A 27,534-nucleotide genomic window follows, 5' to 3' on the forward strand; every position below is an offset into this window, starting at 1 on the left:
ATTTCTCACTTACTGTATAACTGGCTGGATTTGTGGTGTCATGCTATTTTTGTATTTTTGTCTTTTTTACATGAAAATGTAAAATGTAAAAGTTAAATGCTACACATAGACACTCTATCCCTCGCTTTGGGCTTTTTGAATTCATTCCAACACATGTCGTATGGGGCTAATGGGAAATTATTTGCTTCTGATCTGTAATGCTTGTCAACATGAAATATCTAAACATCGTCATCTTAGATGACTAAAGAGAACTCTAAAGTCTGCTGGAAAAAAATAAGGAAGGTTCAAAGCTCTAATCAGTGCTACAAAATTTATGTTGATGCTGTGAGGGCTTTAATTAGATGGGAATTCCCACTACCCACGATTACTTAGGCATTAAGGGAATTGATGTCTTTGAATCCAGTGTTTACTCCCCTAACAAACAAAGACATACCATCATAATTCTTTTAAAAAGTTGAAGAATAGTCAATAAAAACAGACAGGGAGGAGATCACAACAGCACACACACAAACACGCACGAACTGTGAAACCATGAATATTTGATGTCAGGCTATCGCGAGATTGGCACAGGTTGCCATAGTAACGCCAGCCAAACAGAAACGCTGTGTTTACAGAAGAGCAGCGTGCTGTCGTTGTACCCCTCCAACACTGAAACACAGGTGAAATATTGACGTAAAATGAGTTAAAGCCAGTACAAGCTGTCAGAGAAGAGTGTGACAGAGAGAAGTGGGTAAGTACAATATTCTTAACAGTTTACATGAAGGCGTAAACGCTGCGTTCATGTACGCCGTCAGCTTAACGTTGGCAAGTGTAAAATGAGTTTAAGATGAGGCACCGGTAGAATGACAAACATTAACATCCCTAACTAAAATTACGAGTCAGAGTAAATTGCTCAAACCAAGCAGCATCCACAAACCCAGAAAATATACTGCGCCATAATGTATGTGTTTTGCTGCTATGCTGATACAAGTGTTTGGCGTAAAAAAGAAACAAAGAAAGAAAGAAAGTTGATTCCTTTTTCTATCACCTGTATTTTACACATACTTGAACCTTTTAGTCGAGTCAACTGTAGCTTTTGATAGTAAAATGTCATTTTACACCGACTACTTCCTGGAAAATGTTGCTAGCTAAGCTAACTTGGCTAACACCTCTAATAGACACCGACTTTGCCTGTAGACTAATTTATGTTGTCAAGCTTAACATCTTCGGTTAGATAAGATTGTAAAGCACACATTTTCATTGTGTTTCTGATTTTAACCTGCATATTTTACAGTATTCATTTTGTTCTATTAGGAAAACTCGGTGTCAAACCTGCAGTGCCTCACTCACTTTCACCTATGACTAATGTCACTTTCAGCCACCAGCTGAAATGCTTGCAAGTGCAGCTGTCTTGCTATAACAACATTTTACCAGCTACTTTTCTAAATTGGCTTTTACTGCAGAAAAACATTCATCATCTACACAAGTCTGTCAGATACAGTTTAAACACACAGGATTGCTTGTTTTAACTTCCCCTTATTCTTTTAAGTAAATGTGTCCCTTCTAATTCTGCTGCAGTATTCTTTTATGGCTGCATATGATTTAGACTGGGTTCTCTGATATCCAGTTTTTATGCCATTACTGTTGGTTTTTATTGCAGATGAGACATGGCGGGAATACCTCAGCCACGAGGAAGAAGAGACATGAATTCAAATAACTTTGTGGTGCTTCCTAACAACAAGGCCAAATCTGTCAAGCTCAATGCCAGGTAAGATGAGAGAAGATCAATAATGTGACTTAAGTCATTTAGTGAAAGCCCATTAGGGTTACTTGGCTGCCATACTATTTTCGTCTGTGGTCATTCAAATTATATCCAATGAATTTCACACAAAAAAGGACTCTCTGTCAAGTGAGCTGAATTCTGTAGTTTTCCATGCTGTCTTATAATTTTCTTCATAATGCCAAATGCAAAATGTGGTCAGGTCTCCTACTGTAGTTTCTCACAACAGGTAATTGACTGCATTGATGCCTGGCATGGTGGTACCTAGATATAGTAACTAATTGATTAAAATATTGATTAGTCATGGCAACAAGGATCTTCTAGTTCCGAAGATGAATTGAACATATTGATGAGAGCCTGGCTGAGTAGGTAATTTGTATGATTGATTGCTGCTGTTTGATTTCATAAATGTGCATGTGTTCATGTTGCCATAGGAACCTAAAGGAAATGCAAATGGAGACTGTAGCTCTGGAAAATGAGAGCAAAGAGATGGAGGAGAAACTGCAACAGCTGAAAGACAGCATGAGTAAAGAGAAAGCGGAGAGAGGGTGAGTATTAATGTTACAGTTAAGGTCCTAGAGAAGAAGCACAGTGGACAGGGGGAGGTGGAGCGCAAGGGAGAGCAAGGGAATAGGGTCACATTTAAGTGGGAAGGTGAGATTGAGAGAAAAACACCAGAAGTCAGCAGACAGTCCGATGTGGGAGAGGTTGAGTCAGAGAAGATAATAAAAGATAGGATAGTGAATAAGTATGAGCAGGATGGAACAGAAAACAGAAGGAGGAGGATTTAGTATATTCCTGAATCAAGTTCCAGCTTTCTGCACAGGTACTTATCCTGTATTGTCTGCACCCCATCATGTGGAATAGTTGTATTATTCACTTGTGGTTCAACTTGTGTTGGACTTGATATTACAAAACCCACAAAGCACAAGGCTGTAAGGATGAAGCCGTTCATCTATCAGACTGTCCAAAAGTTTGACCACGTGTCAAGTCAGCATTCACAAATAATTCCTCAATATACAATGGAAAGTTACAATTATAGTTGAGCATGTATTACAATTTGACTGTATCTATAGCATTGTGCACTGTGATCCTAAAATATTCAATGAGAATATTCTAATATTCTAAGCAATCAATAATGAGCAATGAGCAAAGCTTGGTTTATACTGGCACAGGTCAGCAATGCAGTGTACCCTCTGTATGATGATTGTAAGAACTGTGACTGGACTACTTGAATAACGCAGAATGGCAATCAGTGAAAATTCACAATGTCCAACATCTTCTCTTATTTCTGCTGTCCATTTTGCTGTAATGTATTAGCTCCAACTTCAAGATTTTCCACTCATTTTTAGCTGTCAGCAGCGTTGATGTTGTTTGATAATGGCACAGAAGCGCCACTACAAACTGGGTGGTGTAACTGTCTCGCAATGAATGTTGGCCTTTTGGGTGAATTCTCCCTATGACAGGATAAGTGGTAGAGGGCTGAGTTGCCCAGTTTCACTTCAAGTTGGCTGGGCCTTGACACATTTTCTTCTGTCGTCACTGTCATTATCCAATAAAGGACCAACATGCAGAAAAATAATCTGATAATAGACAATGTTAGAGAAAAAGGGGAGAAAAATAAAAGGGACATGCTAAAATGAAGCCTTGGCAAACAATAAGGACTACCAGGAACAAATATTGACCTTGGAGACATGGGGAACAGAGTAGGTGACTAATGGAGAGACATGATGAAGTGTGGGAGGCAGTAAAGGTGAGAAAAGACTGCCATAGCTGTAAAATAGCAAGAGACAAAGTAGAGACACAGAGTAGTGACAGAGGAGGGCACCAAATGAGAAAAGGGGGAGGTCAGTGACTTCTCTCCTTATAAAGGTCAAGAAAAGGTTGCCATGGATGCAATAAAGGAAAAGTCAGAAAGTCAGTCATAGATGTAGTGGGTTCATGTCCAATGTAGTGGACTACATTCGAAAGGTCAGTGGAGCAACTTGCATAGAACTTTACTTTTTTGACCTGCATGGCTAACGTTCAAAGTCTTGAATATAGATAGTGTCATCTTTTCAGTAGCAACAAAAAATCAGAACCCTTCTGATGACAGGTGTCACCTTTTTGCAGGCATAATAAATATTTGGATTTCGCATTGGCTTTCCCAAATAAAATAACATTAGATAAACACATTTAACAAATAAAACAGTGTTTCTTTTCTAATTTCATTACAATACATGTATCTGGGCCATTACTACGTCTACTATCTAACACATTCAGATTGAAGGGCATTCCAGCCCATGTGAGCAGGAAATTAATTTGCAGGATGAAAACAAACACCGATTATTAATAAGATGGTTTTATTCTCTGTTCCCAGTTCACCTTGTTACGTTCCCCAATTAGTCCAGGGGATGAGGGGAAGCAACAATAATGTTACCCAGGCCTGAGAAAGAGACAGCAGTTGGAAACAGTGACTATTAATTAAATTTATTAACTTAAACGAATAACAAAATAATAAATCAAACACAAAAGCAAAACTAAAAAGATCAGCACTGATTATCCTGCTCTCGTCCCTCTGGACGGAGCAAAGACGCATGGTGTGAGCGTCCACAAGTTGGCCCACACTGGCCCTGGCCATGTGCACACCTCCAGCTGATATACTTCTGCTGATGAGGACCAAGTGGACTCAGGTGTGGATCATCCACTTGGTCCACTGGAAGCACTTGGAAACCTGCACAGAAAGCAGAGACAGACATACACACAACAAGTACCGGCACGTAACAACCTCATTTAATCTCATTTCATTAATAACTCTGAAAAGTGTAACAGCGTAACAGGGGTGTGTATTACAAACATGAGTACATAACTCAGACACAGCTTTGAGGAGAAGCGGTGTATGCATTTTGTACAGCCTCTCTTAAATTATGGAAAAGTGTACTGTATATACAAACACTTAAAAGCATTATTGCCAATTACATTATGTTATTAAGACTGCAGGTGTGGTTAGAGAGATTTCTATTGGTCCATATATATATCGTAATCATTGTGAGGAAATGCATCATATATATCATTTTTAGGACTGTGCATGGGCACATGATTTTTCAGTAGGGGACTAGTTCTAATTATGAAACCATGCATCAGTATGGGGGCAGGTCCATCTTTTCCAGTCTGCACCTGATAAGCACATAAACACAGTGTTTTCTGTCTCACTGAAATACTGTAACATTTACTACTCTTCAAGCTACCACCAGATGTGTGCATGGCTGCCTGTGTGTATTTTTTTGATACTGGCCTTTCATAAATGACGGCACTACTTTGTGTGTTTTTAACAGTTTGTGGATTACAGAGTTAGATTTTTGTCGTTTTTAATCAGTAAAGACGCACAGAGCTGTGCCTCAGAAATCCATGCCAAGCTCTGCCAAGCTCTGTGTCTTTTTACAGTATACTTTTTGACTAGTTTGTGAAAGTTTACATTTGTGTGGGCGCTTAAAACTGATAATGAGAGTGTGTGTATGTGTGAGAGAGATTGTGTGGATGTAGGCGAAAGATATGTAGAAGTGTAAATATTGGGTATTTACCGTATTTACCATGGTTATGTAAATTTTCCTTGTTATTGTAGAGAAATAATTACACACCCTTTATTTTCCGACAGGCCAATATTGATTACTAATACAATGTTATCAAAAAAACGTAGTAATGTAGTGGGTTTGGTAAAAATGGGATGGAGGATCACTCACTGTGCTACCACAGCAGGGTTTGTATTTAAAATGGGGGGAATTTTACACCTAAATTCCTTTAAATATGCATAACCTGTGCCTTAATATAATTAAAATGAGGGAGTGTGCAGTTGTTAATGATGGAGAAACATTTCTGAAGGGATCAAAACCATTTTATGCCGGGCTATAAAACAGTTTACTTCAGCTATAAAATGACACATTTCAACATAGAGGTCTATGGGGATTTACTCACTACTCAAGTGGTCATTTCAGGATCTGCAGTGTTTGGCACATGGCTCGAGAGGTTGCTGTGTGTGTGTGTGTGTGGTGTATTTGTTGTGTCAAGCTCAACACTTCTTAATACAGTGGCCACACTGATCGTAATAGGATAAAAAGTAGAAGTTTGTGAGAGCACATCACCACAGACTGGGTAACAAGTACTAAAACTGAACTGATATTCACCCACTGTCAGGCTTTTACATTTAAATTCCACATCAATCTAGCTGCATTTCCTTCCTACCTTTTGTCTGAAAGCTGTGTGAAGTGATGCAGCAGCGCCTTAGATGTGAAACCCTGCCTAACAGCTTGAATGAATTAATTGGTACACCTCTAATGAAAAAGATGAAACAGTTTCTTATTAGTTCCTTTCTGATTGACATGACAGAAAGCAGATAAAGATGTGGATTTGGCTAATTTGGTTAATCAGTTGTTCTCATGTGATGTGAAGGTTACCTGAATTTTCTCCCGACTTCCTCTCTTACCTGTCTCTGAACATGTGTGTGTGTGTCTTTGACAAATCTTTACTGCAGATCTTCAAGCTGTGAATTATTCTCAGTCTGTGCAGTGTGAAGTGTGTCTGCGCTATGCACCACTCTGTTTTTCTCTCCGTGTCTGTTAGATCGCAGAGCTCTCGCAGCAGATGAATTGTTCATCTTTGTCTTAGAGTCAGGCTACACACACACACACACACACACCCATGTATGCACCTAAAGAATACGCGAACAAATTCAGTTTGCTGAGAGGAGGTGTGGTATAATCAGTTTGTGAAGGGTACACAGGCGATAATAAAGCCAGAGCAGCAGCTTGGGGCAAACGTAGTACATCATTCTCTGATGTGGCCTGGCCGAGTCACAGATTTAAAGTAGCTTTGTCTTTAGTCCTTACAACTTACACAGTAGCTCTTGTCTTATCTAAAAGTATGGTTGAGGGTTATTTTTTCTTGCTTCTTTTGCTGTGCTTCCCATACTCTTTGCTGTCTTTTTTATTATTTGTTTCTGCTGTTCTTTCTTAGGTATTTGGCTTTATCCAGTTCCTGTTTATGCAGAATTTCTACAAATGTGTATTTGGTGACCCTGTGACCTGACACTGCTCATGCTTGGAAGAAGATGTGTTATTGTGTATAGGTATTTTGTAGTTGTCTTTGCTAGGTTCTTTCTGCCTCAACACTCTGTTTTAGCACTGCCCTCCCCTTCTTACTCTGAGTATTGAAAATAGGCACAATTACTTTGGCATTAGACTTCAAAGTGTGTCTGAATTTGCATGTTTGTGCGTGTGTGCATGAGGGACGCAGATGTTGTCGCTTCTCCCTTTGGGTGAGATGGGTCAGTTAAAGGTGATGCGCGCGTGTGTGTGTGTGTGTGTCCCAGGCTTGAGTGTGTCCAGGACTGACAGGTGATGTTTGCCTTGGGTTAACATTGAAATAGTTTCATCTTGTTTCATTGCAATATAGCTCCAAATGTTTGCACTAAGCTAATGTGAGATTGTACTGTTCAATGTGTTAAAGAAATACTTTTTGACAAAGTGGCTTTTTTATGTTGAGTTTATTGTTTCCGATATGCAATCACCAGCTATCTATCTAATGGTATGATTGTGGTGTGATTTTGCTGTTGTTTATATCTTTTTTTTCACTGCACATCTTCTCAGTATCTATTTTTCAAAATGTGTGGGTTTTGAGAAATGATCTGATTTTCCCCTCAGAATGTACGACTGTATTATCCTCACCTTCAAACAGGTTTCAGTAGGAGTGAATACTTGCAAAAATGTCCTCATTTGCAAGGTTCATAGTGTTTCTTACAAATATACACAGATATACACTGCAGTGTTTGTAAAACAACTATGGTATGTGACTGTACCTGAACATACAGTATGTTTAAAAAAACAGCTATTATTATTATGAACAATAACTAATTTATGTATATGTGTCTGTATCTTACCTGTAACCTTAGTTTATGCGGTCTGCAGAGATACACAAACAGACACTTTATCTCTCCAGGTTGCGTGTCCTAAGGGGACACCCTGTCATCCTGCAGCGACAGAGGTGTGCCTCAATTGTCTCCCCTAGCGACAGTCCAGTTACCTAGGTGATGTCGCTAGAATGATTACCTGACACCCACCCTCAGAGTCAGCGGAGCACTGCGACGGCATCAGAGATGTTGGCAAGTCTTGCCATCACAAATACCCATTCAGTCTGAGTTCCTGTGCCTTGACAGGCTGCCAGCTCAATCCAAAATAAACTTCTTTCAAAGACAGCCTGACAACACAATAGCATAAATAGCATAAATAATTCAACAACATGAGCATGAATAACTCCCATCTAAATGAAGATTCCTCTCTTTACTTGCAACTGACAGGAGTGTCCTGCATGAGTGTGTGTGTGCGGGCGTACATTTGTGTTTATGCATCTACGTTTGTGTGTGGATAGGTACAATTCTAGTGAGGAATGACAGACATGTTTTACAGCATGTACATGGGATTCCTTCTTGCACATTACTGTTTCACATGGACATAGCACTTCCAAAAACAAGTCAGCCATTAAAATGCATAATGAGCTCCAACTGAGGACAGCCACAGTGATTTCATTTGGGGCCTTTGTGACACAGGAGATGACAAAAACCTGTAGGTCAACAATAGTCATAGCCTCAAAAACTCAAATCTCAACAACCTTCCACTGATGAATACAGCTGCTCGGAAAAATGAGTAGATCCTCTGCCTAATCACAGCTGAAGTGAAGAGCACTTATCCCAAACTCAAGCCTCACAGCAATTGGTGCCAGCAACATTCAAGGGAATCCACCACCACCAGCTGGTGGATGCACTAGCAATCTTAAACATCTTGCCAAACGAAGCCAGACTTTAAACCACCAATGCCTTTTCCATCCTACAGATTTCAGCTTCGACATGTCTGATTAGTTCAGTTGTCATGGCATTTCACCTTCTCTCCTATTCATTTGAACTTCTACAGAGAATGCATTGTTTAATTGTGCACCACACTGTGCTGACCCTCCTGGTTAGAAATATCCTGCTGTGTGCTTTCTGGACTTCAGCTCTGCCTTTAATACCACCATCCTACAAAAGCTATTTGAAAAACTAAACCAGCCTGGCTTCACCTCCACTATGTAATTGGATTTTAGGCCTCCTTACTGATAGACCACAGGTTATGAAAGCTATTTCATTGAGTTGGAACTGGACAAGCTTCTCTTCACAATTTAGCAGTACAGAGCAAAACAACCAACATTCCTTGGCCCTGCACAAGGTTAATGCAATGTTGCTGTAAGTAGCACTGGGGGAATGGTATGTGAGAAGTTTTACTCTTATGAACAGGCTTCAAGACATGATCACTGTTTGACTTCGGTGCAATGACATGTCAAACTCTTCTGTTCCAACTTGACTTCCCACAGTCTGCAACAGCTTTTAATCTCAAGCTGTGAGGCACCCTGCATTACCCAGCATCCAACAGACAAATTTAGAGAGACACACACCCACTCATATATCCTATGTTTGGAGATATTTTTAATGAAAACTTCTTTTTTTATTTATTGACAGATTTAAGGTGAGAAACTTTGGATTTTGTAATGCTGGTGCCATACCTTTCTTACATCCCTTCTCTTCTTAAACCCTGCACAGTACATACTACCCCTTAGGTAAATAAATGGATTAAAATGCATTAACTCTGAGTTTTGTTATGTCAAGCCAGCCTTTCACTTACACCTTATTGAAAATTCATAAATAGCAAAGAAACAGTTTTTGCTAGTAAGGTCCAGCATAGTTTGAGGACGTTCTGATTTATTTCATTTAATGTGACCATGTAAATGCTGTGTGGACAGATGCCTAAACAAGTGAAAGGCAAAAATGAAACAGAATTCTGGTGTTTCATATTTTGATCATTTCTCTCCCTCTCTCTCTGGCTGTTTAGACATTCAGGGAAGTTCAGATGGACAGCTGGACAAAGTGGGCCTCTGAACAGCTATTCTCTAACAGCCAGCTCCAAGAAGAGCCAGCAGGACAAACTCGAAAAGGTGCCATACAAATCGTTTAAATGTTTGTGTGATATTTGATATCTCATTTTAAAGTTGGTGCAAAAAATGTCATTCAAAAATGTGCTTGTTGATGATTAGATGATTATAAACACAAAATATTTGCTTGTTGCTTTTTTGTTAGTATTGAAAACTAACATACAATAGTTGTCCTAAAACATGACTCATTTTCTCACAAGTTCTTTGTGTAGGTTGTGTATTGTTTGCATGTCTTTGGAGGCATCATGTGTCTTTCCACTACCAATCCTTTAATGTTCCACACATAGCAGACTTGAGATTCCATTTGCATATGAAAAACCTTGACCATGACCCATCACAAAAGGCTTGCATACTAACATGAATACACCCCATCTATATGTTACAGTATCAATAACACAATATAAAATATAGCAGGATGAATTACAAAAATTGTTCAATGTCTATTCAACAGCTGTCAGCAGGCAAACTGAAGATCCGGGTGCTGAATGACGTCCCACTGATAGGTGAGCCACAACTTCAGTTTCAAATATGAGATCAGGTAGACATGACAGGGACGTGTACTCAGAAATGATGGTCTTTTGACTTTATAAAGAAATTCTTATTACCCGCAATGTGCACCATAACATTCAAATGCAAAGGTGCATAATTGCATATTTACAGGTATTTCAATGTTTCAAGGACTTCCTTTGATGGGCTTTCTTTAGCAGGTCATAGTCTTCAGTTTCGCCCTTATGACTCCTGGATATAATTAATTTCTTCCACAAAAACCACACAGAATAATTTGATGTACATACGCACAGTGTAAGGTCCGTTACAAAAGTCATTTAACTGTAATAATATTAAATGAAATCCTCCTGACAAGTTTAACAACGTTTTTTCAGCTCCACCTCAGCCTCCACCTAAGCTTCCACGTAAGCCTCCATTCCCTCCCAATGGCCTTCAGATGACAAAGAAAAGACTGAATGGAGTGATCTGTGGACAATGTGAAGCTAAGACTGCAGGACTGGTATATATACAAACACACACATACACAAATGAAACATTGTTGTAACTATTTCTCCTCCATCTGTCCTGCATCAGCAGTTTAAATACCCATTGTCTTACCTATGTTCTTCCACACACCACATCTGCCAAATTTGGATCTGTTTTTTTTTCCTGCACTCTCTCCGTCAGGTTTATGCATGTTCCTTTCTTCTCCCTTCCCTCCCTCTCTGTCTGCCTCAACTGCCCAATCTGTTGGTCTATCTGTGTGTTTGTGTTTGCACTGATAACAGTTTAGTTGGATCTGTTCATCCATACTTGAGACCTCTGAGGGCACCATTGTTTATTCTTTCTCACTCTTCATCCACTACCGCTCAAGAGGAGGGACCACGGTCTGCCACTGTATGTGTGAATAAGAGGGAGAGAGAGAGAAATGAAAAGCCTCACAGTGTGTGTGTGTGTGTGTGTGTATAATAGACTGTGGCAAACTAAGCTGCGTAATGCATGCTTGATGACCAGTTGCCCCTCACATCACCGCCTCGTAAATCCTCAATTCCTACCCTGTGTTTCTGTATGAAGGCAGCAGACTTTAGTATTGAACAGCTGATGCTTCTGAGCAGTGGTAGTGAGAGCGAGAGATAGTTAGGGGGGAAATAAAGGAGAGAGAGAGAGAGGTTGAACTGATTGAGCTGACATCCACCATTTGTCTGTCCCTTTTGTTGTGGAATGAGTTATTTAAGTGCAGCACATACAATGTGTTAAATTGTAATGTGGTAATTTGCTTGATGATTTGTATTTGATGATAATGGCACTAAACTGTCCAATGGAGAGCCCAGTGCCCCAGTGCCCCATACTGATGGGCTTAATGGCTGTGCTTATAGAAGCCTGGGCAAGCACATAGGCTAAATGCACACAGAAATATACACTACACACTGATGCACACACACATTTTTGGATAGCCCTTGTATGCTATAATGACGGCAATAATGGAAAGCGTTACAACTGTGTCTGCTATTCTGTCTGGAACTGCACATACGCACACAAATGGTCACACAAACACAGTCATGCACACAACGGTGCTTGTTTTAAAGTATTACTCACACATGCTGGCACAGAATTTACAGATTCACACACACACACATTCATGCACACACACCCGTACACAGTGCACACCTAGCCTTGCGCTGTATTCCAGAGTCATCCAGGCAAAAAAGAGTACCTCATTTCTTTCAGAGCAGCATAGAGAGTGCGGTGATATGCTGCTTGCAGCCAGATAGGGATGCCTAGTCCCTGGAGAGTGGTTGTAATTTATCCTCAGGCCTGAGAGGGGAAATGAGGCCCTGTTTTATTGGACCATTAAGTGGCAATATTGCAGCTGTAGGCTTGCACGTGCATGCTCACACACAAAAAACACAACACCAAAAAATTAACACAATATCAGACACTAATGCCTTGATTATAGTAAAACATAGTAAAGAGATAACTGGGGAGAAAATGAGATAAAGGTAAAACCACTGTTAAAAATTAGTATGAGAATTTTGTTTCGAATTTTGTTATGTGTTTGGTAGGAAGGCAATAAATAAACTGGTAAAGAAGTACCAAATTTGCAATTTGTTGTGAGCAACAAAGGGAGGTTCCAAGTCATTAGATGCAGACATATGTCACACTGTGAAAAAAGTTCCTCCACAAAGTTTTTCTGGAACTACTTTTTGAAAGTGCACTTAACTATACTTTCTACATCTGACATGATAGTGGTGATGAAACCCATGGGCCACCATAAAAAGCAAACTTGCATGCCCAAATGAGGTAAACCTAAGAAATAAGGAAGAGTTCTTTACTGTTTGTTGAGCCTAGCTCAATTTCTCCATCTCACATCTCCATCTTCTTTGCATCTCCCCTCCTTCTGGCCTTGCCTGTGTGCTCTGTCCACCCGGTCTAGGCCTCTCTCCCAAACCTGCTGATGCAAGGACTTTCCCCCACACTAATAAGAGCGGATTCTTACAGATAGAAATGATAATGACCTCCCTTAAGATGCATTCACTCAGCCACACACACACACACACTGCATATACAGGTACAAACATGCACTCCTTCCTCTGCTCTCTCTCTTTTTAATTTCCTCTCCCTCACATACACACCAACACACACTCTACACAACCACACAAAGGCACACACACAAACCTGGCAGCATCCTCCCATAGAAGCCATTTCAATATTCATCCCTTCTGACAAAGTTTGTATGGCAAGGTTGCGGTTAGAGGAAAGGAAAAGAAATCCGGATTTAGGTTTAAATCTTTAGCTCAAGTTTGTTCTTCTTGCTAGTGCACATGCACAAAATGCTTACACTGATCAATCTGTTCTGCTTTACTAAGACACACAAATGATCAGATTTTTACATATGTTTTTTTTCTCTCTCTTGCAAACACACAATCACAAGCCCACCCACACTGACTGCAACATGTATCTCTGTTTTAAAGGTATGTGCTGAATGCACTGAGAGCTACTGCATTGGCTGCTTTGCCAGATTTCACCAGAAGGGGGCACTGAAGCTCCACAAAATGATCCCTATTCAGGTGAGCATTATCGCATGTACATCAAGTCTGTCTCGTCAGTGTGTCTCTTTCTGTCTTTGTCTTCTACCAATACTTCAGATCCCATGCTCCCTTTACTTCACTCCATCAGACTCTCTGTTTTGCATTAACCGCATCACTTACTACAGTATCTCCTCATCTCTCCCTTCCAAATGTTTCCTCTTTCTCTATTGAAGGGCTGAATACTACATTTGATGCCCTGGGGTTGGGAATTAGCAGTCACCAAATGTGAATGAAATTGTCTACTAGTGAAGGAATTTGGTCAACTTACCATCTGTGGTTTTATGATTAGAATTGTCCTTGTCTTTCTTGGACTCTTGGGTTACAGGCAACATGAGCAGAGGACCCTTAACAACTAATGAAATAATGAATAAACAAAAATAATCATGCTTTAATATGGTATAACTTGATAATACTAGTTGTGCCTGCCAGTAAAATAAATGAAGTAGCTGATAGAATTCACTGTGGACCGCATGGGAGGATGTATAATTTCTTAAATTCATTATTAAGTAATACCTGTTGCTTATTCCCTAAGTGGCTTTCCCACGACAGCATTTTGGCTACTGTCCTCCTCCTCTTCTCCCACATCTCTTTCTTCATTAGCTACCACTATCTCTTCCTGACCTCTCCTGCTAATTTAGTAGAACTGGTTGGGGTTTGGAAATATTTGAAACAAATTAATTGGATAGCTAATCACACTGATTGGAATATTCAGCTTTCTGATGTGATTTTACTTAAGAGTTACTTTGTACTATTATTTGCTGAGACTGTCAGATTGTCCATAGATACTGTTGGCTACAGCAGAATTATTGAGAATGTGGGATATAGACTGGTGAAAGACCTGGTTAACAATCAGCATGTTCTTACCAGTAAAAAGATTTTTTTTTCATGAGATACAAAGTGACAGAACAGGTCAATGACACAACTTTAATTAAGCCACAAGTGACTACAGACCACAAAAATATAGTAAATAGTTGTGAACTCCAATGATAAGTCACACACGACAAATGTAAACATTCAGTTCTTTCACATAAAGAAATGAAATGATGCAAGCTGTTGATCCATCTGTTGAAATTGGACAATGCAATGCTGTGCATAGATTTTACACAGTAATATAATAATGCAATAATATAACATAATGTTTGTGTACATCTTGTATGATATTTAGACACAAACTGGAACAAAACAAATATATTTTCATGCACAATGCCGACCGCAAACCAGCGCATAAGCAGCAACTTACACACACAGACACACTCTAACAATGGGTTTTGTTATTTGTTAAGCAATGGCCTATTAAAGCAAATCTGCATGGGAAGCATTTTAACAGGGGGAACTCATCTATTCAAAGATACTGTATAACAAATAGTCCTAATGAGATAGAAAATGTGTTGTACATTTTTAAGTGTATAATTATAAATATATGGACTCGTTTGTGACCTTAAGTAGACTTAAGCTCACAAACAGTGCTGTCTAATTATCAGTTATTTGGTTCAAGGGATATGTACCTGCCACTGTTCTTACTGTAAAAATGTGGCATGCCAGCCTGTGATAAAGTCTAATGCAGCATACAGTACTGTAATTAGTAACTTCCATGTGGTAGCACAACTATGCAGGTATTGTCTCTGGGAAAGAACAAGTTAATGCGATTGCCATTTTCAAGCGGAGTACTTGCATCTCGTAGCTTGCATGCAATGTAAAAGTTTCACCTCTTGTCCTTTTGTTCCTACTATGTTGAGAATACATGTAGTCATTTTCTTTTCCAGTGTTTCTTCAAGGCTGGTACATATGCATTATGCAGTCACTCCATGTACTCTTGGCTTTGGGCCTTGTCTATTTTCTGCTAGCTGGACTCTTTTCCCTCCTTGGATGTGTGCAATTTTGCCAGCCTGTTTGTTGTTTTCTGGGGTGCCATTATTTTCATCTAGAACTACTCACAAAGGGATTGACTATGCTATGATGTGCACTTTGTGCGTAGATATGGTTGTGGAAATATAAAGCGCGTTCTTTGATTTATGTGGTAAAATTTGCTTCCATGTGTGAAGCTGGGACTGTTTTTGTGTATATGCATAGAACTATCCAGAGCTCAGCTTTTATAGAGAGCTCTTGTTCAGTCTTCATGTCAATGCATTACCTGTCTGCCGGTTGGGTTAACGCACTGTGCATTGGGTAGCCACCACGGTGGAACAAAGCCATACACACTGACAGAGACAAAAAGTGCACACACTGAAACAGCTCCGTGAAACCACACAAGACAATTCTCTCTCCCTGCATCTCTGTTTCCACACTCGCTCGAATCACTGGTAAGGCAAAACTGTGTATTTTGGCAGAACATAAAGACTGGGGATTACACACACATGCAGCTGACGCATGCACATCTCTGTCTCTCCTCTGCTAATCCTGTTTCATTTGCCTTGGAATGAATAAGGGAGGTAGGCAGAAGGAGAGCCAGAAAGACAAAAATATTATTAATTTCATCACGATGCTGTGCTGGGGCTTTCATCAGTGCCTCATCAGCTCATGTGTCCAGCCTTACACACACATACAGACCTGGTTCAGTTAATGTTTGCAAAGTATTCTGGGTATTAGTTTTAGGCTAACCTGTGTAGACTACTAGATAAGTGCTGTATGTTGTGGTATAACAGCAGATTGAGTGTATATAGGTGTGGTTACATGGCCATGAACTTGTCTTCAGTCCGTTTTTTGTCTATAACATGCGACTAAAGTAAGTGCAATGCCAGAAATATTTTTTTCTGCAATATGTGTATTATCATATTATTGAATTTACTGATAGAGCTTGTTAAGTCTATGTTGTAATTTTACAACGTTGGGTCAAAGTGGTAGCAGATTTTCCCCTGTCTCCACAAAAAGATATTTTACTGTTTTTGTTCATTCATAAGTTTTAAATGTCCTCTGCTACAATCTTGATTTTAGATTTAAATGCAATGTTTTATTACATTATTGATGACATGATACATTATCTATTTGAGGATAGAGTGATACATTTCTGCAGCATTATTTAAAATATATATAAAGTACCAGGCCTTCAGTGTCCATCGATGCACATCTGCTGGCTGATGACCAAAAAATAAAAGGGAACACGGAATGCTTTATTATTCAAAACGTCTTGCATTAAAGACTTGCCAACAGAAGGTCGGTCTAACACCAATGTTCTCAGGCTGGTGGGATTATTTGCAGAGATTTCTTAAAGATGCTATATCCACAGGCAAGTTCCCTCCCACGAGATACTGAATTTTACACATGTATAGAGAAATACAGAAACAGCTGTATGTTATTCTGTTATTACTGATAGGACCATAGATATTTCATATGGCCAACCAGTTTCTCCCTTTGCCAAATTAGGCATATACAAATTCATTAATTTATGTGACAACATTATGACAACATTTTTGCAACTGTACAAGACCAGACGAAGCATCCATCACATAAACAAAAAGGTTCTGACTAGCATTTGCCAAACATATCATAGTGCTTCTTTCTTACAGGGAACAATATCAATGTTACTAACAGAAGTGATCTTATGCGGCAAAAGGCTTTTGTTAAATAAATACCCCAACAACATGTTAAATCATGTATACATTAACGTTAATACGGCCAACACAGCTTGTGTCCTTTAGAATCTTTTCATTCAGTAGTAGTATTTTCAGAGTGTTTGTGTGGCTTCTGTTGGATCAGCTTCAGGGGCTACTATAGAGAAATCATCTAAAGTCTACTACTGGTCTCATGCTGCTTGGATGACAGTCAATCTTCAAGGCAAGCAGGAAAATCCAGAAGAGTACTTTTGGATGCTATTTTATCAGGAGGTGGATCATATCAGAGGCCAGCTAAGCTGCTGGTTTGACCAGCCAACTGTGTGATTTTAAAGAGGAGTTGAAAGTGTAGTGCGTAATGCCATCAGTGATCCATCAAATGCTCCCATATAATCCCTACTTGGTTACGCGAACATTGCAGCTGTGGACACAGGAAGGTTGTCAGTCCAGATCAAGATAAGAGATGAGAATCACTTCATTACATTAACATGAAGATTTGTTGTTGACTCTTTGTCTTGTAGCTGGATGTTATAGTAACCACATGTCATGTAGTTTATTTTGCCCATTAGTATAGAATAGGGTAAAGGATTATTTGAAAGCCGTTTAATTACCTGATCGTTTGTGCACACATGTAAAACCAAGATCATAATGTTGTAAATATCTTTAGCTTTTACTTTAGTAAGGGAGCATGTAAGGAAAGTAAGCCATTTATCTTTCCAGTTGACACAGCATTTGTTGTCACCTAAATGCCATCAGCCACTTCTCTTATTGTTACTTATGTCACCCACTATCAAAGCTCCTGCTAGGCCTTGCTTGTCATAGACATTATATATTGTCAGCTATCCACAACATGTTTCTGATAATGGCAGCCTACTCAGGGTGGAACAACACCATTGCGGCGTCTTAATTAATTGTCTTTAATGACCACAATTGTCTAATGATTTCTGTGAGAGCAACTAATAATGACAGTGGGTTGAGCAACAGAGCTTCTTTATAATCAGTAATTAGCAGCAAGGTAGTGTAAATGAAAAACCAGCAATAACATGATAACATTATAATCTGTCTTCTAAGCCTTGCTTGAAACCCTCAGTTTCTTCATGCCTTTAACGTGTGATTGTGAAATCTGCTTGACACCTTCAAAGGACGAGATGTAGGTCTAAAGAGGGGTTAACCTCTGCAGTCCTACAGAATATTCATTAAGGCATGTGGTGTATAGAAAATCAATCAGCACTTACACAGTGTGCCTAGCATTTCCTCTTGTCCAGTATGGCAATATCTGATTATGCCAGGAGAAATTGAGTGTGATCTGTTATTGGATGTGGTTTGTCAATACGTCTATTTGCCATTTGTCTTTGTGGCTCTGTATTTAATGTAAATGCTGTATAGATGTGAGGTGTGGTGCTAGCTTGCTTATGTCATCCGTTACATTTCCAATGTCTCCCTGGACAGGCTCTTTGTAGCTTCATTTACATAAAATAAAGGTGCATTCAACTCTATAAAACAGAGTTCTGGCTTTCAAGGTTATGCCAGGGATCTAGGTATGAGCACTTAAAATGATTAGGTTGTGCCCTCTAAATGGGGTTCATGGCAGCTGTCTACAGTGGTCCCATCTCATTGCCTTTATGTCATCAGTGTACATCAAGGGGAGCTTGCTTGGGCCTTATTGCCTTAATCTGTTGAAAAGTTGGTACTGATATATTGCTTGGTTTGACAATTAGCACTTTTATTGTTATTCATTGACATAACAGCATTGCTGATGAAGAGTCTTCTTACTCTTCTGGATTTCTAACCACAACCATAGTTTTACAACAGACTTAACGTCTTGCATGATTGACAAAATGGGCTCTCACATAAATGTTCAGCATGTTTTTGAGCGGTGAACTTTATCATAATCTAAATACAGGTTGGGACATTCAGTTCTAGAGTCTCCAGTCTACAGGCCAACATTGGGAGTGAGCTGCAAGCTTTTAATCCAAAATAACAATAAATAAATAAATAGAAATAAATACAATTTTGAAAGAATACAAAGTTTGTGTAATGCCAATTTATTATGCAATACTATCACAGGTTTTTTTTTACAAAGCAACAATATTAGTCTAGCATTATTAACTTTGGGTCTCTGTTACAGAAGGAACTACAAACCCATGTGAACACTCAGGATGTCGTTAGGCTCTTCCAGAAACCGATCAACCCAAGTTCCTGTCCCAGTGCCTCTACGAGGCCTAATCTCAGTCCCAGCACCTCTCCCAATCCCACTTACACCACCACATCAAGAAGAAGAAGAGGAAATTACAGCCTAGAAAACAGAACCGAGGTGGAGGAAAAACATGTGCAATGTCACACTGGTGACACCCAGGTGTGTGGAAACTACTACTTATTTAATCAGCCTCATCAGTTGACTAAGGGTAATGAAAGTGTTTAAGAACTGGGTTTGGTCTGTAAAAATACAGTTATGTGAGCATACATTGACTTGAAACTGAGTCAGTGGCTATTTTTATTTTAGCCAAAGCTTAATACATACTTTTCCTGCATTGCTTTTTTCCACATTATTATATTTTGTTGTTTTGCATAAACAGCTTTCTTTCTTTTAAATGTTTATTGACCCATGGAGGAAATTTCTCTCCATTTATCTTTCACTGGCTGTGACAGTACAGTAGAAATATATCAAACAAGCCTCTGCACTGTGTGAGTTTTACCTCTGCACCCTGGGAGTCAATTGAAAAGACTTCAAACAAACCCTAATTGACGTTATATCCACAGGCTGTAGCTACAGGCAGGCTTGTGAATTGCATGTACCTTTGGACTAGAAAATGCCCCTCAGCAGTGTAGGTCTGGCAAAAAACAGTTAGATTGACATTTCTGACTCTTTACACCATAGAGCTCAGTTGACCTTTTTCTCACAGCAGTCATTTCAAACAGCTGGGGTCAGGAGGTACTGAGAAAATTCTGTACATATCAAGCTTGTCTTCAGCATACATGTTAAGGCTTCCTATAGAGCCAGGATGCTTAAATAGCCACTAATACAAGAAACAACACAGTGACTTGCTTGGTTTGAGATCAAGCCCACATAAGTAAAACATATCAACCATGCTACTGGCGTGTAGACAAAATGAGCTAACATAGTTCTCCTAATGGAAGCCCCCACTAATAATAATAATGATAATGATAAAAGTTATGATATTGGATCAAATATGAAGCCAGGTAGATGTCCTGTCCATTTTTAAGTAATGTAACAACAAGAGTGCAGCCGAGGCTGTGTCTGTGTGCACTTTAATGACACATTGTCCTTGTCTGTGGAATCAACAGACAATTGTGTGCCTGCAGCATTAATAATATGATTAATATAATTAAAAATAATTTAATTGCAGTCACCTGAAATGAACAAGTAATGCAAAACATTTGCCAAACAGTCAAAGAAGAAAACTGAGTAGTATTTATTGAGGTTTAACACTTGATTATACTACTTGTAAAGTGAAGTAGCACAGGTTTCCTAAAATTACATGAACTACAAACATTAAAATGTGTTCCTTTTGTCATAGGTGTTAGTTGTCCACCATGAAGAGGAGGATAAGGTGGGACTGATGGAAGATAATGAAAAAGGATTTTCTTCCTCTCTTCTTAGTGGAGAGTACAATGAGGAGGAGTCTTTAAAATCATTTCAGGAGGCTGTGATGCAGTGGAGAAGAGAGAAGAGTAATAGCGGAGGAGGACTCATAACTGCCAATAAAATGTGGACACCTGTCAGACCAGGTGAGCTGCCATTCTCTAACTTTTTTTATTTGCTGATTTAATGGTGTACTGAGAATTAAACATAGTAGACAAGTTATGTTATTTCTGCTGGTTTGATCATTTAGAGGCCACAAGTGTAGGTGTCCTTCATCTGGTGACTTGAGTTGGGTGTTCTCTGTTTGGCATCACCCTCTTGCCCACAAACAGTATGTAATCACTTCTGGTGAAAGCCAACAGAAAACAATAGCCTTAAAATCAATGGGAGATGTCAAAGTCAAACACAGTCATAGTCACAATAACCAGCCTTAATTTGGTAGAAAGACATACCCCACATTTTGTCCTGCATTATTGCCTCACAAGATTAAAAAATAATCTGTCATTTAAATGAGAATGATGAGGATATAATCTCATATGTCTATTTTCATATTGCTGATTGTTCCGTTTCTACATGTGTGTATCAGGGGTTGGTGTATGAGTTGAGTAAAAGAGTTACATTGAACTATAATATATAGGCTGTGGTTGAGAGAGTTAAACTGCAAGAGTCCATGCCCTGTTTCTTTTTTATATATCCTCACTCTCCTCTTCTTGTCAGTCTAACAGGCTGGACTCCTGTGTAGAGATGCAGAGTTTAGTAACTCTGTGTTGGCTTTTCTCATTGTACAGTCATTTAACAATTAGTAGTATACAAATATTGATTAGTGAAGCTTCAAGTGGAAGTAGGTAACCCTGCTCCATTAAAAGCCAAAGTCCTGCTTTAAAAAGTGCTTAAGTAACCGCATAAAAAGAAAATGTCAGCCTTAATTCTGAAGAGTGGCAGGTTGTAAGTGGTCCAAGTTGTGCAAAGACTACTGCAGTGGAGTGGAAGTGCAGTGGAATGTATATAGGACAATTCACTATGTAACTATGGCAATGACATGATTATATGAGTAAAGATTATATACAATTTTAAATGTTTTCATCTTGTCCGCTACTTACTCTGCTTCATAGCTCCCATTTTCAGCTCAGCTTCCTGCTTCCCCTCTCCCTGTCTTCTCTCTGATCTGTTAAGGCCTTATAGAAAGTGCTTACCACTGCAGTAGGAGGGTAATCCATGGCTGTTGCATATTGAGATAATGAGAGCAGTGTTAGGGGTGGCCCTATACTACACCACAGCACTAATCGCCTCAGTTTGTGTGTGTGCTTATGTGTACAAACTCCACTGTGTAAGGCAATTTCTGTGCCTTTTCATATAGCAGGTGTCCTCTTGTGCTCATGCGCAGCAGTGTTTGTGTTACCAGGTTTTGTGGGTGTGTATTATCAGCACTATTATTCCAGGCTCTAAGTGTGTGTGTGTATCTAGGTGTTTGTGCTTTTTATTAGACCTCCTATTTTCTCTGCTTTGCTGCTTGGACCGACTCTGCTCTTCTTTCCCTTCGCTCTGCTCTGCAAATTGCTGCTAGCCCCTCCAGCCCTAATTATTTCTGTCAGGCCAATGGCACCCAGGCCCAATTTAAAACTGCCACTGTGGACTGCCAAAGTGTCTGGAGTACAATCATAACATTTCTCTTTCTTACTTCTATCTTTCCTTTTCTCTCATGCACTCCCTATGTTCCTTTTGTATTGTGTACTTCTTTTACTTATTCCCGAGGGGCTCTCTCCTGTCTGTTTGTGTTTTGGCACTTTTGGCATGGTGACAAGGTGTCTTCTCACTTCATGAGGGGAGGTGTGCTGAGAAGCTGGCGGATTATGTTTTCTGCTGCCTTTTCTACCTTTGTCTGACTTTACTTACCTTTAGGCTATGTTTTCCTCCTCTTATCTTAACTTTACTTTTTGTGTGATCTCCCCCTCCCCATTTTTTTTCCAGTATCAGTGTCAGCTATGGCTACCCAGGCTGACCTCCCAGCAGACAGAGGAGCGGAAGGACAAAGAAGAGGTGGGGAAAAGGAGAGGGTACCTGTCAAGGTGGAGTTCACAGAAAACAGCCTTACCTACATGGACAGGTTGCTTCTCAAGAAGCACCGCAGGTACAGACAACATTGTGCATGCAGCACGCATTCTGTATATTCTAAACCTTGTAGAGGCTTCTGTCATAGAGTTGAGGCAATGCACTTTGCTAGGCCTGTCAACTGAGAATAATTGTAGAGGTTGAGGTAGTTCATGATTGTGTTTTGTGTCTTTTCGGTCTAAATGTGTTTGCTAACCCTGCTTTTGGCATTCAAATGTGTGTCCTTTAAATAATGACTACATTATAGTAATTACTGTAGTTTTAATATAATATGTTTATTAGGCCCTACCTCAGTCAAATCTGTGATGTTTTTAGGAGGTTGGTATTATCTGTGCACTAATTATGTATATTGATTTTATTTTCAACATTTTGTTTGGGGGGTTACCATTGTTGCCACTACTGTAGAGTGTGCTTATTATTTCTCAGCTAATAGTACAGCGTTTTCTGACATACTAAGTAATACCTTATCCTAACATGTAATATCTAACATACGTATCTTAATTAGCCAATTAATGTTAATGTTAATGTAATGTTAATTAATTCATGTGGTTGTTTTTTTATTTAAATAAATAAAGCACTCATATCAGTCATTGGACTGCCCTGACTAATATCAATCAAGAAAGGCAACTTTTAATCGTGAACATCTATCCTCTTTGCCACTTCAACCTTATATTCAGCGTTTTTTTAATCCATATCACTCATACAGTTAAATGTTTTCTACAGTATTGAAGGTTTTCATCTTTTCAGATTCTTCAGCATTTTTCACCAAATTTAATTTGGATTTCATATTCTTCAGCAGTTCACAGCAATTATACAGCTGCAGCAATCAAACTCCCATCCCCTTAGGAAATGCATTTATATTACTTGTAGATATCACGTTCACGTTCTTAATGTCTTTAATATCACTTACATTTTTGTCACCCATGGATGGTTTAACTGAACAGATTCAGAACAATGTTCAAAGCATTTTGTGTTTAATCAGGGGTTTTTCTCAGGTTGTTGCCCCACATGAACAACTTTACAAATATTGCTGCAAGTGTTGCTTGTGTACTTTGTAGTAATGGTATTTGTCTCTAATCAGAGTTAAGTACCGAACCCCAATTAACATCTGTAACTTTTATTACCAAACATGAGAGCTAGCTATACAACTGGGAACATAAATATAACTACATGCACACACCATTTTCACATCAAGCTTCCCACACACACTTTCTCACGCTTGCTATTAATTGAAACACAAATACATTCTCATATGAGCACACACACATATGTTTTTCTTATCTTTCACACACACCTTATTGTTACATATTGCACATGCCCCCCTGTGGTCTCCATAGTCAGCCTACATAAGTCACCAGTGTACAAAGCAGTTTCTTAGCACTTATTGTGCAGTACACTGCCCGCAGGCTTGGCTACAGCAGGTCCCATTATTACAGCCTTTATTTAAGCAGCTCCTTTTGGGCTGAGTAGTCGGCTGAAGAGGAGGTCAGGGGAGAGGGGGGCAGAGTGCAATTTTAGGCCCTTCGACTACCTGAGCAGGAATACTCTAAGTCCCCAGCTGTAGCAGCCGTTAACTGTGGAATAGACTAGAGAGCCAATCCAGAGTGCAATAAGCCTGCAGCGGTGATGGTGGCAGAGCATAATGGAGAGACACAGAGACTGGATGGCTGGCAGAAAGAAAGAATGAAGGAGAGGTTGAATTTTAACAAGCTTCAATAATAATGGGAAACGGAGTGAAAGGAAGGAGGGAGTGTGGAGGAAGAAGGAGCTTTACGGAATCTTGCTAAAAGTGCTCAGCTATATTACAGTCATAAACTTCATAACCTTGGTAGATTTGTGCATGGCCTGCAGGTTACGGAAAGCTAGCTCACGATGAGGGAGGGCATCAGTCTGATTTTCTGAGCTGGCTGGGCAGTGTGGGTGGGTTAAGTGAATGCACGTCCTTCCATCAACTGCCAGATTTAAAGTACTTGTGATCAAAGCACTAAACCCTGAAATAAAAGTCTGTGCAGTCATAAAAGTGAGATCTGAACCAACCTTTGATTTGACTGCACCAGGCTACTGCCAAATTTGACACCCAAATCTGGCTTGTTTTATTTTTTTCTTCTCATCCAAGGAAAACAGCCTCTAAACACTGCCATGCTCTCAAAGGTAAAATAATTACACCCTTTGAGCCAACCTAATATGGCTGGCACACAATATGGCACATTGGTGAAAACACAAATAGGGTTTAATAACCACAGAGCAGTGATCTTGGTATTATGGTGACATTGCTCCATTGCAAGAAAAAACAGAATGAACAACAGAGAAAACTCTTTTTTTCAGATGTTTTTTGTAGGCTCTCATAGACTAGACACCAGAACAACAAGTTAATTCCAGTTAATTATTTCCTCTTCATTTCTCACTCATCTGTAATATTTTTTGTGTTTCTCCAGTCAGCCTGTAAACCCCTCAAAGTTGTGTCTACGCTTTTTATTTTCTCTGGCTACAAACTGTCAATTGTATTTTGAAGTAAAGAAAGGACTGACATTGACCTGAGCCACTGACTTACTTAGAGCCAAAGTTCAGTTTAAGGTACAGACGTAGAAGCTTGAATAGCTGCAGTAATGGGGAAAGTATCACCTCTGATAGATGTGGTGACTTCTGTAAAGCCATTTAGCACATAGCATCAAATTTGATTGAACTAACCTCTGCGCCCTAGAAAAATATAGCACTAAAAACAGTTCATCCCACTTGCTTGTTTTGCTTCAATCTAGAATCCAAAAATCAGAGGTAGATATAAAAAATAAAAATAGATAAAAATCTAAAATGAAGCATTTGAATAAACATAATTACTATGAACAAACAAGCCAGAAAACCTGCCTTGCACATTACGTAGCTGCTCGTCATCTGTTTACATAATAATAAAGTGTTTTTTAATTTGTCTGTAGCATTGATATGGTTACACCATAACTCAGTTCTTTTAAAGCAGAGAGATAACTCTCCTCTCCCTCTACCTTACAGAGTACAAAGTAGTTTTGTAGGGATTTAAAATCCTCTTCAAGGACACTACCAGGGATGTTCCTTGCCTCTCTGGATTCCTAAACCAGGCTTAGTTGGTTGAAGGTCTCTTTTTCCCCAGCTCCCTCTTTTACCTTTTTATTATATCTAAATAATTAAATATTGTGTAAGATATATATATATATATATATATATATATATATATATATATATATAAAGCACTGTATGTAAGGAGAAAGAGAGCTGCACATGGAGCGCTAAGAAAATTCAGTGCAATGGGATAATTTATAACCATCTGTGTACATTACACAGTCTGAGAGAAGATGTGGACTAAGTAGAAAGAATGGATTATAAAAACTACAAGCAACTCATCCTGCTGCTTATGGAAGTATCACATGGCCTCTAATGGACAGACTACAGCACAGTGGTGGCTGCTGTTTATATGGGAAGAGGCAGAAGAAAACCTTAGTCTGTACTACTTTTACTTACCTTGCTTACTCATCTATATATGATTTTTCTGTTTACAGGACACAAGTTGAAATCTATCATCCACCATCAAAATCTGGCACAGATTTAAAATCCCAACCTGATATAAACATAGAAGAGGATACTACAAGCAATCCAATTGGTAATGTACACCCATGCTGACACACACAACTATATGTTATGCCCATGAACATCTACTATGTGGAAAAGTATGATCTTGTCCACCTTTCTGATAGCACACCACAAACAGATCCTTAAACCAAACAAAGAAAAGCTAAGGACAGAATAGTTTGACAGTTGACCTGCGTGAACACGCACGCACACAATCTCTCACGTACAAACACACAATAGCAAAATCTCTAGCTCTCGAAGGGTCAGACATATCAGTGCCTGCCCATCCATCCGTGGCGGTGTGATGGGTAATCACTGCCTGTGATTGTGTGGGCAGAGGGCCGTTAGAATTGGCTCAAGACTGACAGGGTAAGAATGGGGCAGGGAGAGGGGTGCGGTGAGGTTCGGCCTATAAGTCTAGAGCTCAGAGCCTGGAGCTCATCAGTCAGTGGAGTGTCTTGACTTTTTGCCCCCCAGCTGGGGCTGGAAAGAGATGGGTACAGCAGGATTATCTTTCCCCTTTCAAACCTCTGGACCCCGCGGCTGTCAACTGCCTCTCATCACATCAATCACAATTCAGTCCAGTTCTGACCTCGTTAGGATCCTCCATAAGCCCTCTTGCCTATTTTTCCACCCATAGCTGTCTATTTCAAGTTGTTTTTTCAAAAACTAAAAAAACTAAAGAGTCAAAGGCTTCCTCTGTGCTTTTTAATATAAAACAGACAAGCAATTCAAAGAGTAATTTGGAGTTCAGAAAAGAAAACTTTCATAATGTAACACATCCTTAGCTGAGTTGCTGAGTCAAAGCACAAAAAAGTCATAAACTAAAGAATAGGCCATTTCAGACAGATATTGGGTTTTATGACTCTAAAAACTGAGTCATTTACATTTTCTAATTATGTCAAGTTGAGCGTGGTACACTTTTTTTATGGATGCATCAGACATTCTTCAAAAAAGTGAAGGAAATGTTTGTAGGAGTAAATACATCAGTCCTTTTGCATTACCAAAACAAATTCACATTAAAACAATTCTCCTGCCTTTTAATAATCGATGCTGCATTGTTTTAGTTACAAGCAGATGCAGGGAAGACAGCACCGGTGTCTTTTTAGTGTCTGTTCAGCATCTGATAAACTATTCCCTACACCTGCTGTAGAATTTTCTAATTCAGTCCGCTTACAACAGGTTGCAGAGTTTTCCCTCCTCTCTTGTCATTGAAAAGGTGGGCAATGTGCGAGTGTGTGTGTGTGTGTGTGTGTCTGACCATGAATAATAAAAGCTGTTTTCCGGTATCATGGGGGGAGCACATGATACCTCATTTTCATGAGCTGTCAGACCCATGTGGTGACATGATAG

At 39.4% G+C, this 27,534-nt stretch overlaps 1 protein-coding gene across 1 annotated transcript in view; it reads left to right on the top strand.

The window, feature by feature from the left end:
- Positions 1–594: 594 nt before the first annotated feature.
- Positions 595–27,534, top strand: part of zbbx (zinc finger, B-box domain containing) — a 41,327-nt gene continuing 14,387 nt past the window's right edge. The window contains exons 1-11 of the mRNA XM_028420016.1: positions 595–730; positions 1,640–1,747; positions 2,194–2,307; positions 9,649–9,751; positions 10,200–10,251; positions 10,630–10,754; positions 13,207–13,302; positions 19,000–19,227; positions 20,411–20,621; positions 22,444–22,603; positions 26,112–26,212. Coding sequence (XP_028275817.1) covers positions 1,647–1,747; positions 2,194–2,307; positions 9,649–9,751; positions 10,200–10,251; positions 10,630–10,754; positions 13,207–13,302; positions 19,000–19,227; positions 20,411–20,621; positions 22,444–22,603; positions 26,112–26,212 — 1,291 coding nt within the window. The 5' untranslated portion in view covers positions 595–730; positions 1,640–1,646. The remainder of the gene's footprint in view (positions 731–1,639; positions 1,748–2,193; positions 2,308–9,648; positions 9,752–10,199; positions 10,252–10,629; positions 10,755–13,206; positions 13,303–18,999; positions 19,228–20,410; positions 20,622–22,443; positions 22,604–26,111; positions 26,213–27,534) is intronic.

Source organism: Parambassis ranga, chromosome 13 (assembly GCF_900634625.1).
Source record: "Parambassis ranga chromosome 13, fParRan2.1, whole genome shotgun sequence".
NCBI classification, from domain to species: Eukaryota; Metazoa; Chordata; class Actinopteri; family Ambassidae; genus Parambassis; species Parambassis ranga.